Source organism: Sminthopsis crassicaudata, chromosome 1 (assembly GCF_048593235.1).
Source record: "Sminthopsis crassicaudata isolate SCR6 chromosome 1, ASM4859323v1, whole genome shotgun sequence".
Classification (NCBI taxonomy): Eukaryota; Metazoa; Chordata; class Mammalia; order Dasyuromorphia; family Dasyuridae; genus Sminthopsis; species Sminthopsis crassicaudata.
The window spans coordinates 581,440,132-581,455,153 of record NC_133617.1 but is presented as its reverse complement, the minus strand read 5'-3'; the positions used below and the strand labels follow the sequence as shown (position 1 = coordinate 581,455,153).

Genomic DNA, 15,022 nt, shown 5'->3' with positions numbered 1-15,022 from the left:
ATATTTGAAAACTGTAAGGGAAAAAAAGGAAAAGATAACCCTGGAGTAAAACCAAAAGAAATCTTCATGATTGGCCCATAGACTAGTCTATACTATAGTTAGCAAACTAAACTACGTGAAACAGTGAAATTGGCTATGTGTGGTACGGAAATGGTGAGGGGTCACCATTTAATAAAAAAGCTGGAGAGAGCTCTAGAGAAAAGCAAAGTTTATAGTACATTCTCAGGAGAAGGGTGTCCCACCCTTCCAACTGACAATCAAAGAGAGGAAGGCCTCCAGTGGGCAGGACAGCCCCTTTAATCCCTAAGGCAAACACCCCCTCCCACCACTGACCCTCATCCTCATTGGCTGAGAGTCTTACATTCTAAATACTAGATCTACCCACGAAATTGAACTTGACCAATGGGTACATAGTTGCCATATTTGACTGAAATAGGGAGGAAATTGTATCATGGGAGGATAGCAGGAAGGGGACTCAATTATGCTCAAAGTCCTTCAGGCCTACACAAACTCTGAAGCCTTACTCGATTTTCACAACTGTCTTGAAAGATCTCACCTCATCTCATTCAGCTACAATTTCATACTCCTTTTCTCTATACATTAGTTTCATTCACCACATCTTCATTGTTTCAGTGAAGGGCCATATTATAGAATCATCAAAAAAATCATAAATGTGAAACTGAGACACAGCTCAGAAATTTCATAAAAGACTAATGTCCTCATGAGAAAACCGACGGCCAGAAAGTTTAATCAACTTGCCCATGATCACACAATTTTCCATTGCTACAAATGGAAATGAAATTCACGTGCTCTCACATCAGGGTCAGTTGTCTTTCTGCTTTTCCACAAGAAAATCTCCATCACTTCCACTTAAGGTGGAGGGTTCAAATTTAAGCTCTCTTGCTTACTATCAATGTCACTTTGGGCAAGCCACTTTAGGCATCAGTTTGTTCCTCAGTAAAATAAAAAGTTTGAATTGTATTATCATAAAAGTCCCTTCCAGTTCTCAATCCCATGAATCTATAAGCATTATATATAGTTTCTTAAACTAGAGCAGTAATACAAAGAGGAAACAGGGTAAATGGGCAGGAAGCTTCCTGGGTGGGTCAGTTTATATATGTAAACAGGCATCCCCGTGGTTTATTAGCTCAGGTGATTGAACATTTTTATCTCAAGGGCAAAGTCATGGGTTCATTCCCCCTGTGAACTAGTTTGCTTCAGCCTGTTCAATAACTACAAACTGTACTACTTCCTGTCTTGAAAATGCATACTATTGGTCTCAAGGGTCACTTGTGGAATTCATCACCATCCCTGAACAACCAGTCCAAAGCATTGCTTCTGTTTATGATGAGATAAGAGGGTAATTTCTGCATATAAAGACAGCCTAATTTAATATTCACATGTATATAAACTTCATAGGTAACCATCACCATGGAAAAAGACTACTGATTATGTGTTACAGGGAAAAGACATTCTCTGTCTCTCTGTCTGTCTGTCTGTCTCTCAAGTCAATAACTTTTTCCTTCTTCAGTAATACACTAGCTTTAATGGAAGTGTCTCACACAATTCTATTAGGTGAAGATGAGCTTACCTTATCAGCAACATCCACCCTGGCTTTATGTTTCAGAAGGAAGTCTACTGCTGATAAATGATTTCCACCCACGGCAAAATGCAGAGCTGTGCGGTTCATCTAAGTAAACACAGTTTGTAGTAAATGCTTATTGGAGGTTTCTTATGGTAGAGAATAAAAATGCATTTTTTAAAAGACAGAACTAGAAATGAAAATTTTAATTATCATGTCATCAAAAAGTGTTTGCTCTTTAAAAAAAAAAAGTCTTTCTGGAGAGGCCAACATTTGCTTTGAGTTTTTAATTTAAAAAACATTCAGCTTAATTTTTCCCCTTTTTTCCCTTCCCCTTTTTAAAAAAATATTGGTTTTATGGAATGGCTCTATGGAGGGAGCTAAGGAAAGGGTCCTGGGAGAAGGTGTGGTAACGTGAAAAATAAGAGATATTAACAAAAATTATTTTTAAAATCATTCTGCTCTACTGTTTTTGGTCTGCCTAGAACGTACTATGAATTATTTACAGCATAATTCAAAAATGCATTAGGTTTCACATAGTATTGGGGAGGTTTACAGCCCACTGGGATGTATGCCAGAAACATAAGGCATATAAAATTTACTAGGAAGAGCTGAAGCTCAGTGCAGAACCAGTCATTCTTCTAATACAACAGAGTTAGCTTGTAAAATAAGCCTTTTCTTTTCCTTAGCACAAAATCTTGGGTAGAGGTTAAGAATTTTCATACAAGAAAAAAAAAAAGGAAATGTGTAACCAGTCTCTTTATTCAGTATTTGTCTATAAAACTTATTTTTTTTAAAATCTTCCCCCCTTTCCCAGAACATACATTGTACCTGTTACTTAGATGGGAATCTTTGTTGGTGGAAAGTCAGCATTAAAATACAGTCTAAGGATAGCATCTTTGTTACCAGATGATTGACAAATATAAAAGCAGTTAGATATTCTTACCAACTAGAATTTAGACTACCACTTAAAAATGAACTTATAAATACCAAAGTAAAATAGTAATTTCCATATATATGTAATAATAGAAGAAGGTCATACATAAAACTTTAAATTTTTGATTATGCATATCCTTGTTTAATATATATGTGGGTATATACACATATATGTCTATGTATCTGTTTATATAACATGTAACTTCAAAACTATCCTACTTGTCTAGTTCTTTCTGGCCTTCCTTTACCGATTCCATCTGCAGATTTTTTGCAATGCTTCTTTCTTTTTCTTCCCCCCCCCCCCATCTATACTTATTTCTCCCTCTCCTTCCTACCCCCTACCACTGTGGGTAAGGTAGGGGAGTGGAATTAAACAAATTTTTTGTAACAAATATTTTAACCTACTTTTTAAATGTCAACACTTACCTACCTCTGAGGGCACCTGCTTATTAAATTTAATGCCTTATAGGAACCCACATGAAAGGCAGTTTGGCAGCCTTTGACACATATTAGTTCTGATTCAAAGGACCACTAAATTCTTCAATGTGCCAGGCCGTTCTCTCAGACTTTAGTTATAAGGCAGTTGATGATGTGCCTTGGAAAAGGGAGTTTCCTAACTGGGAGTTCCTTATACCAATGAAATCACAAATCCAATGTCAGGGAGAGAAAGAAAGAAAAAGAAAAATCTCCAGAGAGAGCTAGACTTGGAATCTGAAAGACTCCATATGCCCATTACATATACTGCCAGTGTGACTGTGGCCAATTCCCTCCTTAATCTTCTCAGTGACTCTAGGCAACTCTCTTAAGATTTCATATGAATTTTACAAATTGTTGATCTGCATACATAGAAAGATTTTTCTATGCTAAAAGTTTTCCCATGCTGATAAAAGCAAAATTCTTATCCCTTCCCTACCAAAAAACAAACAAACAAACAAACAAACAAAAACCCAGGAACTTTCCATATGGAGTAGATGAGGAAGCATAATCATTTATGGGAATTGCCCCAATAAACAACTATTTGGTACTCCCTAGTTTTAGTTTCTATTACACTGACACGTGGTCATGTACACACACAAGCCCATGCACATAGATTGTCCTTATCAACTGGCCCTATACATCTCTTTTTCTCTCCCCTACCCCTGTCCTACTTTTAGAAACATTGTTAGGGGTATCCAGGGATTTCCGTAATGAAGAAGAAGATGCAGGAAATCCAGGGAAACAGGAAACCTCTATTTCTAGCAATGGACCTATTTAGCTCTCCCTTGCTGCCCTTCATTTCTCCGAAACCTGACACCATAGAGATAGGAGCTGAAATCAAAGGTTTCTGGCCAGACAGGAAGGTTTACAATAACTCAACAATAATGCTATTAAGCAGTCTTTTTTTTTTTTTCCTAAAGATTTCAGCTTTGGAGGAACTTAGCATAAATGACATTCTGTGGAAGAATATCAACTAAGATCAAATAGCCAAGGAAGTCCTGACTTTTCAGAATTTGAGAGGCCCAAATGAAAAAGCAGATTGCAATCCAAGTCTTTAATCTCACCTGTTGATTTACCACATACCCGCAATGTATTAAGTCTGACAGAGAAGACTAAAATGCAAGCAAACACCCACGTCCTTCCCCAATGAGAAGATAAACTCATACCCAGGGAGGTAGTACCCTCTGATTTCACATTTTTAATCCAATTCAATCACCGAACTTTATTAGTAAAATAAAAGCAACTGACATTTATGCAGCTCTTGAAAATCTAATAAATTCGTGTTTTTGCCTGCCTCTAGAGCAAATATGAATGCCTCTATTTTAAGAAAAGAGAAAACTTGAAGATCTTTTCTATGGCTAGATGACTATAAATGTTAGATTCAAACCCAGGACTCTTGATTTTAAATCCAGTTCACTTTCTACTACCCACAGTGAATCTTACCAAATTGTATCCACTGTATCAGTTGCTTGCAATTATACTCATTGTATCTTACCTCATTCCTTTCCCTTTGATGAAGGAATACAAAGAAAATTACATTCTCAATGAATTCCTCTCTGACCTGGAAAGATGCCTCAGTAGACAAACCTTTGATACAGGGAGAAGGTAATCAGGGCAGAGGTTAGATCTAGTTTGAAAAGATAAAGATTCCGTTCTCCTGGAGGTGGGATGTCATGAAAGTCTTTATGCAGGATGTAGCACCCTAGTTGGGCTTCCAAGGAAAGGATGGATAGATGGAGGTGAGGTGAGGTGAGGGCCATGCCAGGCAAGGCCGAGGTAAGCAAAAGCATGGAAGTATTTTGGGGCAGGAGAGAAAGAGAACATGCACAAAGCATAGTTTAGCTGGGCTGTAAAAGTAGAATAAATGAAAGAAGATGGTTGAACCCAAGTGATGGAAGACCTTAAATGTCAAGGCTAGTAGTATATATTTTATTATTCTAGTAATAGTGATAAGGGATGAGGGTACTGAAGAAGAGGTTAGGCAGGAATGGATGAGGTTCCATTCTCAAAGCCCAGGTTGGGGCAAAGAAATTCACTAACCCAAAGACTATGGTAAAAAAGCTTTATTGTTAAAGAAACACCAAGAGGGATTCAATTGGTGGGCATATCATTCTCAAGAAAGAAGTGATCTCAAAGAATCATTTTCTGAAGACCCATTTTATGCATGAGTCTAAGGGAAGTCTTAGATGAATGTGAAATCGTGCCTGGAGCTATAACTTCTCCCAAGAAAGCTATCTTGCAGACAAGACCTTTTGAGTTTGTAGATCAAAGGAGACTTTTTTTTTTTTTGGTGATTTTATGTAATTTTACAGGGCTCACCCAGATCATACAGAGCTTTACTCTCATCAATAGTGCAAAGCATAAATTGGGGAGAGGATATACAAAAGATGAGAATGGTAACTATGAGCTAGGAACATAGTTCAAGATGATCTGGATAAAGGTGGGTGAGATGTGGAGCTAGAATTGACAGGGAACTGACAACTGACTTGATGTGGGAGGTGAGGGAGAATAGCCAGCTTGGGTTAGTAAGATGAGAGTTGGAATTTGAACCCCAGTCCCCTGACTCCAGTATCAGTGTTCCTGTGATACTGGAGTGATTCAGTAATACTGGAGTCAGAGGACCTGGATTCAAATCCCAACTCCCACCCTAATTACCACTGTGATCCAGACTAAATCATGTAACCTTCCTGAATTCAGTTTTTTCATCAGTACAATGAAAAGCATTGTACTAGGCAAGTCCTTCTTATTTCTAGATCTAAGAATCTGAGTCAAAGATGACAAATATATGAACCTAGGTAATTGCAAAATGTGGCAGTAATATCAACAGAAAGAGAAATTAGGAGAAGGAGATGATGTAGGAGAGAAGAGGACAAATTCAGGGTCAGATCCCAAGACTTTGGTGTTCATCCTGGTGGAAAGATCCAAAAGGCAATTGTAAATATAGGGATAGGATTCAATTGTAAATATAAGGTGTTAACCTTACTCCAGGACTGCTGAGAAAATTGGTCCATCTCAGCCATTACTCTCAATTATTTTCTATGCTACAGTATATACTCACACTGTATATACTCACATTGTCCATAGCATTAATGTTAACCTTCTCCTCAATCAGCTGCTCCATGATATCCAAATTGTTTCTTTTAGCAGCATGGTGAAAGCTTCTCTCATTTGGCAGCACTAGAGGAGGAAGCAAGTGCAAAAGAGAAATGGAGAGTGAGAGAATTAAAAAACACACACTCAAGAAATCCATTTTAAACAAATGTTTATGAAGCGTGAACTATATGTAAGACACTATGGCAGGTATTGTAGATAGTGAAAAGATCTATGATTTTGCCACTTTGGGGAGCTCGCCATAGAGGAAATCTTTTTACTGAAGTAAATCACAAGTCAACTATGACGTAACAGATATGTCTTAAGTGCAGAGGTAATATGACTCCATCCAGCTAGTAAGGGTGAGAAGTGACATTTGAACCCAAGTCTTCCTAACTCTAGACAAAGCATTCTTTTCAAACTACCTCTCACTGGGAATCTAAATACCAGAATGCATGTACCCTCAAGTAGTTTGTATTCTACTGGATGTAAACTTAACTAAGTATAGTCAACTCAAATGATAGGCCTTCCCATCTTGTAAGTTAGCATAGGTGAATTTTCCTTCCTTCCTTCCTTCTGATGCAAATTGTGTCCCTCTTGACTTTTGGAGGTGAACTCTGAAACTTTCTTCTGACAAAGAACCACCCTTCAGGGCAGTTATGTGGTTTCATTCTGTTGGAAATCTTGGTGGGGGATTAGCTGCACCCTCTATTGAGTTGAAGATTAGCCCAGGACCACTCCCAGTGGCTTGAACTATTAACTTGCACAAGTGGTCTCATTCAGTTGGAGATCTCAACCTGATTTTTCTATTGAGCGACCAGAACAGATTCTCACATTTCTAAAGACCACTAGACCCACGTCACTTCTTTCCTTCCCTCCTTCCTTCCTTCTTTCCCTTCTTCCTTCCTTCCTTTCTCCTTTCCTCTTTTCCTCCCTTATTTCTTTCCTATCTGCCAGTCAAAACATCAAGCAAAAAGCAGGGTTCATCAAACCACCCAGAAGATATCAATGCATTCTCCATCCTAAGACATGAATTGAGAGATACTGGTTTCATTGGAAGGGGAGGAAGGGAAACAGAGGGAAGAAGGAGGGAATTGTTGACAACTACTTTTGCCAGGATAAAAGGGGAGGAATACAGTTTCACTTACATAAACTGACCAAAAGAAAAGCACTACCTCCCCCCCCCCCAAAAAAAAATACCATAGGCTAGGACTTCAGGAAATTTTATTTTAAAATTATCACATTGCATAAATGCAAGCAATAACTGTAATTGATAATAATGTTTTATTACTTTATTGGTATAGCATGGTGACATATAGACATCTACTATCCAAGAACTTAAGGCTAATCAAAAGGCAACATTGGTCACTGGACATCTTGACTAGGAACGCTTCTATGTGTCAAGACTATGAAAAAGAACTTCTGGGATCATTCTGCTTTTCTAGGTCCATGCTTCTAAACATAAGAGGCATTCTGGTAATGGAGTTTTCATGCTGAAGTTGTGAGTCAGGAAGACCTGGATTCTAATTTTGCCTTTGATACTTTACTGGTTGTCCATGTCCAAGTCACTTAACCTCTTTGATCCTCAGTTTCCTAAAATGTAAAATGGGTAGGGGGAAAAAGAATCACTTTAATGCTTACCTTAAAAAAGATATCTTGAAGTTCAAATGAGATGAGATATATGAAGCACTCTATAAATCTATTATTATGGAAAAGAGGGGAGATATAGGGCATCAAAGGTTTAAGAGAACGGCTTTTGAGAAGCAGGGTAGTATAATGGAGACTGTTGCTGAGAATATAGTTGTGTGACAAGACATTTTATGTCTCTGGGCTTCAAGCTTCCATGTTGTTAAAAGAAGAGCTGAGAATAGATTACTTCTCAAGTTTCTTCCAAAGCGAAAATCTTAAAATAATTTAAACTTTCAGCTTACCTGGTCCTGATATTGGCTAGATTGATAAATCTATCTTCAATGGATATTTATAATAAGGGCTCACTTAAGGGTTACAGATCCCTCTTAGGAAATCTTTTCATGGATCTACCCTTCTCCAAAAATCATAGTCAATTTCAAAACTCATATTGTAAAACTTTGTGTTCCAAATTTTTCTCCTTCCATCCCTTACCTCTCCACTCCCCAAGATAGCAAGCAATCTGATAAAGCTTAAATATATGTAATTCTTCTTTTTCATATTTTGTCATATTTGTCATATTTTCATATTTGTCATAATGTGCAAGAAAAACCAGACCAAAAAAGGGGGGGAAAAAGCAAACAAAGAACAACAATAAAAGTTGAAAATACTATGCTTTGCATTTGATAAAATTCAATACCCATTCCTATTGAAAACACTGGAGAGTATAGGAATAAATGGAGTTTTCCTTACAATGGTCAGTAGCATCTATTTAAAACCATCAGCAAGCATCATATGTAATGGGGATAAACTAGAACCATTTCCAGTAAGATCATGGGTAAAACAAGATTGCCCACTATCACCATTACTATTCAATATTGTCTTAGGAATATTAGCTTTAGCAATAAGAGAAGAAAAAAATTAAAGGAATTAAAGTAGGTAATGAGGAAATAAAATTATCACTCTTTGCAAATGATATTATGTGTACTTAAAAAATCCTAGCGAATCAACTAAAAACTACTATAAATAATTCACAACTTTAGCAAAGTTGCAAGACACAAAATAAATTCACATAAATCATCAACATTTCTATCTATTACCAACAAAGTCCAACACCAAGAGATGCAAAAAGAAATTCCATTTAAAATAATTGTAGATAATATAACATATTCAGGAGTCTACTTGCCAAGACAAAGTCAGGAACTATATGAACACAATTACAAAACACTTTCCACACAAACGAAAGTCAGATCTAAACAACTGGAAAAATATCAAGTGTTCATGGGTAGGCAAAGCTAATATAATAAAAATGACAATTCTGCTTAAATTAATCTGCTTTATTCAGTACCATACTAATCAAACTACCAAGAAATTATTTTACAGACATAGAATATATAATAACAAATTTCAGCTGGAAGAACAAAAGGTCAAGAATTTTAAGAGAATTGATGAACAAAATGCAAATGAAGGTGGTCTGGTTATACCACATCTAAAACTATATTATAAAACTATATTATATTAAAACCATTTGGTACTGGCAAAGAAATAGAGCAGTTGATCAGTGGAGTTAGGTTCACAAGACATAATATTCAATGACTATAGTAATCTGGTGTTTGATAAACCCAAAGACACCAGCTTCTGGGATAAGAACTCACTTAAAAAAATAACTAATCTAAAAAAAATTTTATTAAAGCTTTTTATTTTCAAAATATATGCATGGATAATTTTTCAACAAGTCTTATAAAACATTGTGTTCTAAATTTTTCCCTCCTTTCCTCCTTTCCCCTCCCTTAGAAGAAAAGTAATACATATTTATTTAACTTTTTATTTTATTTAAGTTATTATTATTATTATTATTATAGCTTTTTACTTACAAAATATATGCATAGGTAACTTTTCAACATTGACTCTTACAGAGCAGAACCAGAAGATCATTATACACTTCAACAATGATACTGTACGAGGATGTATGCTGATGGAAGGGGATATCTTCAACATAGAGAAGAGCTAATCCAATTCCAATTGATTAATGATGGACAGAACCAGCTACATCCAGAAAAGGAACACTGGGAAATGAATGTAAACTGTTATTTTTACCTTCTGAATCCAATTCTTCCTGTGCAACAAGAAATTCGGTTCTACACACATATATTGTATCTAGAATATACTGTAATATATTTAACATGTATAAGACTGCTTGCCATCTGGGGGAGGGGGTTGGGAGAGGAAGGGAAAAAATCTGAATAGAAGTAAGTGCAAGGGATAATGTTGTAAAAAATTACCCATGCATATGTACTGTCAAAAATGTTATAATTATAAAATAAAAAAAAAAAGGAGGAAAAAAAAACAAAAAACAAAAAACAAAAAACATTGACTCTTACAAAACCTTCTGTTCCAACTTTTCCCCTCCTTCCCCCCACCCTCTCCCCAGATAGTAGGTAGTCCAATACATGTTAAATATGTTAAAGTATATGTTAAATGCAATATATATGTATACATATTCATACAATAATCTTGCTGCATAAGAAAAATCAGATCAAAAAGGAGAAAAAAAGAGAAAGAAAACAAAATGCAAGTGAACAACATCAAATAGAGTGAGAATGTTATGATGTGATCCACACTCAGTTCCTATAGTCCTCTCTCTGGGTTTGGATGGCTCTTTTTATCACAAGATCATTGAAACTGGATAAATCATCTCACTATTTGAAAGAGCCACGTCCATTAGAATTGATCATCATATAATCTTGTTGCCATGTATAACATTCTCCTGGTTCTGCTCATTTCACTTAGCATCAGTTCATGTAAGTCTCTGCAAGACTATCTAAAATCATCCTGCTGATCTTTTCTTACAGAACAATAATATTCCATAACATTCTTATACCACAATTTATTCAGCCATTCTCCAATTGATAGGCATCCACTCAGTTTCCAGTTTCTGGCCACTACAAAAACAGCTGCTACAAACATTTTTGCACATGTGGGTCCCTTTCCCTCCTTCAAGATCTCTTTGGGCTATAAGCCCAGTAGTAACACTGCTGGATCAAAGGGTATGCACAGTTTGATAACTTTTTGAGCACAGGAGAATTCACTCTTTGACAAAAGTTGCTGGGAATATTGGAAAATAGTATGGCAGAAACTAGGCATTGACCAACGCTTAACACCCTACACCAAGATAAGGTTAAAATGGGTTCATGATTTAAACATAAAGAGTGATACTATAAACAAATTAAAAGAACAAAGGATAATTTGATCTATGCAGAAGGAAGGAATTATTTGTGACCAAAGAAGAATTAGAGTACATTATGAAATGCAAAATGGATAATTTTTATTATATTAAGTTAAAAAGGTTTTGTGCAAACAAAACCAATGCAGACAAAATTAGAAGGAAAGCAGAAAACTGGGGAGGGGGGCGGAATTTATATCCAAAGATTCTGATAAAAGCCTCATTTATAAAATGAGAATTGACTCAAATTTATAAGAACACAAGCCATTCTTCAATTGATAAATGGTCAAAGGATATGAACAGGCAATTTTCAGATTAAGAAATTGAAACTATTTCTAGTCCTATGAAAAAATGCTCTAAATCATTATTGGTCAGAGAAATGTAAATTAAGACAACTCTCATATCTCTCAGATTGACTAAGATGACAAGAAAAGATAATGATAAATGTTGGAGGCGATGTGGGAAAACTGAGACACTAATGCATTATTGGTGGAGTTGTGAAATAATCCAACCATTCTGGAGAGCAGTATAGACCTAGCTCAAAGGGCTATCAAACTGTGCATACCCTTTGATCCAGCAGAGTTACTACTGGGCTTATATCCCAAAGAGATCTTAAAGAAGGGAAAGGGACCTGTATGTGCCAAAATGTTTGTGTCAGCCCTCTTTGTGGTGGCCAGAAACTGGAAACTGAGTGGATGCCCATCAATTGGAGAATGGCTGAATAAATTGTGGTATATGAATATTGTGGAATATTATTGTTCTGTAAGAAATGACCAACAGGATGATTTCAGAGAGGCCTGGAGAGACTTACATGAAGTGATGCTGAGTGAAATGAGCGGAATCAGGAGATCATTATACATAGCAACAACAGACTATACGATGATCAATTCTGATGGACATGGCTCTCTTCAACAATGAGATTCAGGCCAGCCCAATTGTTCAGTAATGAAGAGAATCAGCTACACTCAGAGAGAGGCCTGTGGGAACTGAGTGTGGACCACAACATAACATTCTCACTCTTTTTGTTCTTGTTCACTTGCATTTTGTTTTCTTACTCACTTTCTTTTCTTTTTGATCTGAATTTTCTTGTGCAGCAAGAGAATTGTATAAATATGTTTATGCATATTGGATTTAACACATATTTTAACATGTCTAACATATATTGGATTGCTTGCCTTCTAGGTGAGGGAGATGGGGAGAAGAAGAGGAAAATCTGAAACACAAGACTATGCCAGGGTCAATGTTGAAAAATTATCAGTTTTCATGTATGGGATTGCCTATCATCTAGAGGAGGGGGTGGAGGGAAGGAGGGGAAAATTTGGAAAAGAAATGAATACAAGGGATAATGCTGTAAAAAAAATTACCCATGCATATGTACTGTCAAAAAATATATAATTTAAAAAAAAAAAAGAAAAATTATCTGTTTTGAAAATAAAAAGCTTAAAAAAAAAGATTATCTTTCTATTCACTGCGCCATGCTTCTTCTCCATAAAAAGGCTTGATATGGGAACAGAGCCTCTGACCTTGACTGGCTTTGCTATTGCCTTACAACTGAGATAAGTGACCCTGACAATTTCACAATGTCATATGAAATACATCAATGGCCACCATAATCAGATTTTTTTATTTATACTTTTCATGCTTACCTAGGCTAATTCCACTGCTTATACAAGCTCCTTGGGATCAGAAGGCTCTGCAAGTGTCATAGTGCCTGCACAAACAAACCTCAGCTCTCTGAAATCATTATTTCCTCTTTGTTGTTTTTCATCCCCCAAGTCAAAGCCAATTGTGTGACTTAGCTAACTGTGGTGCTCTGTACAACTAGCCTTCATTCGGGAAGCTGAAAGTAGAACATTTAGAAATGTGAAACAGATGATAGATAGACTGTTCTCTCCCAAATGACCTCCTCAACCAGCTCTAATCCCAAACCGTTAACTGGTCCCTTGCCTCCTTCCCAAGTCAGTGACTAACTGCAATTTGCTTTCCTTCCTTCCTCGTATCTTCCCATCCTCCATAAAACCTTGGCACTAATGAAGAGGAATATTGGGATGAAGCAAAAGTTCCCATCACACTCCCATTGTCTGTATGCACGACCTTTTGTTGCTTTTTAAAGGATGTTTCCATTCATGAAGGTAGAAAGGAGGAAGAATCCAGTAGATAAGCTTATGTGACATTATGTTGGCCCTGTTCTCCAATTTCAGTCTCTTCCCCATAGCTCTGCTGCACAATATTCTGCTAGTTTTCTCAAGGCAAATCAACTAATTAGGACTTAATACTAAGTCTTTCAGAGTTCTGAAGACAGCACAGAGAAAGCACTGTGTGAGGAAATGACAACTTGACCTGCTCAGACTATCCTCTCAGCCTTGATTATCATTGGAGAATGCCAGATTTTGCTTTGATTTTTTTCCCCTCTCTGCCAAACCTTAGATTTCACTAGTTTAGAGGACTTTTTTTTTTTTTAATTGTTCAATCATTTCAGTTTTATTTAACTCTTTGTGACCCCATTTGGGTTTTCTTAACAAAGATACTGGAGTGATTTGTCATTTCCTTCTCCAAATCATTTTACAGATGAGGAAGCTGAGACAAATGGGGCTCTGTGACTTGCCTAGGGTCACACAGTTAGTAATATCGAAGGCCAGATTAAAATCAGGAAGATGAGTCTCCCTGACTCTAGGCCTGGCTGTCTATCCACTGCATCACTGCCAATGAAGAAATTCCTTCTACCAACAGAGGTCAGCAATTCTACAACTTAAAACGCTCTCAAGGAAATTCTGTTTTACACTTACATTCTAAGAAGGTAGGGAAAATCAAGATCACTGATCTTTTTTTTTTTTTTTTTTTTTTTAATTTTTAAATTTTATTTATAAATTTTTTTTGACATTATATATGCTTGAATATTTTTTTATAACATTATCTCTTATATTCATTTTTCCAAATTATCCCCTCCCTCCCTCTACTCCCTCCCCTAGATGACAGGCAATCCCATACATTTTACATGTGTTACAATATAACCTAGATACAATATATGTGTGTAAATACCATTTTCTTGTTGCACATTAATTATTAGCTTCCGAAGGTACAAGTAACCTGGGTAGATAGACAGTAGTGCTAACAATTTACATTCACTTCCCAGTGTTCCTTCTCTGGCTGTAGTTGTTTCTGTCCATCATTGATCAGCTGGAAGTGAGTTGGATCTTCTTTATGTTGAAGATAACATCACTGATCTTTTAAAGGATAAGTATTTTCCCCAAATATGTCAAAGTACTTTCATGTATCTTGTTTAACTTAGATTTTTGATATCTTTGAAATAGACTAGAACAGGTACAATGCTCTTGTGTGACTTTGAGAGAAACCTTTTTTACTCATTAGGCATTGATGAAGCACCAGTGAGATCATAACTGTGAGGGATGCTGCAGGCCACATAAAAGAAGACATGCACATACATGTACCTGCAAACGTTTGCTAAAGAGACAAAACAGCACATAGGAACAGATTAGAGAATAATTCCAAGGCAATCTACAGATTAGGTAGCAGAAAATGTGCAAATACAAAAGATTTTAAGTGCTCTAAGGCTTAGCAAGTGAGTCCTAAAGAATGACCTAAGCTTCACAGAAATTACCTATGGTTGGAGGAAGATTCTGGGAAGATGGCAGCGTAAATTGGTAAATTTCTTTTATAAGTTATACATGTTAAAATATATGTTAAATCCAATATGTTTAAATATATTTATACAATTCTCTTGTTACACAAGAAAAATCAGATTCAAAAAGAAAGAGGAGTAAGAAAACAAAATGCAAGTGAACATCAAAAAGAGTGAGACTATTATGTTGTGATCCACATTCCTCTCTGTGGGCATAGATGGTTCTCTTCATCACAAGATCATTGGAAAGAGTCACGTTCCTCAGAATTGACTGTTGTATAATCTTGTTGTGTACAGTGATCTTCTGGTTCTGCTCATTTCACTCAACATCAATTCATGAAGTTTCTCCAGGCCTCTCTGAAGTCATCCTCCTGATTGTTTCTTATAGAACAATAATATTCCATAACATTCATTAAGTTGGTAAGTTTCAAGCTCTTCAGATTTTCCC

General features: G+C 36.3%; 1 protein-coding gene and 1 long non-coding RNA gene across 11 annotated transcripts in view; one reads left to right on the top strand and one right to left on the bottom strand.

The window, feature by feature from the left end:
* LOC141551049 (uncharacterized) overlaps positions 1–15,022 on the top strand; it is a 72,747-nt gene that overhangs the window by 33,875 nt on the left and 23,850 nt on the right. The window lies entirely within an intron of this gene.
* ANKDD1B (ankyrin repeat and death domain containing 1B) overlaps positions 1–15,022 on the bottom strand; it is an 83,410-nt gene that overhangs the window by 59,253 nt on the left and 9,135 nt on the right. For 9 of the 10 annotated variants that reach the window (XM_074282300.1, XM_074282298.1, XM_074282301.1 and 6 more), the window contains 2 exons: positions 6,069–6,172; positions 1,592–1,690 (listed from right to left, as the gene is read on the bottom strand). In XM_074282300.1, coding sequence (XP_074138401.1) covers positions 1,592–1,690; positions 6,069–6,172 — 203 coding nt within the window. The remainder of the gene's footprint in view (positions 1–1,591; positions 1,691–6,068; positions 6,173–15,022) is intronic. The other variant, XM_074282307.1, reaches the window with a different exon arrangement.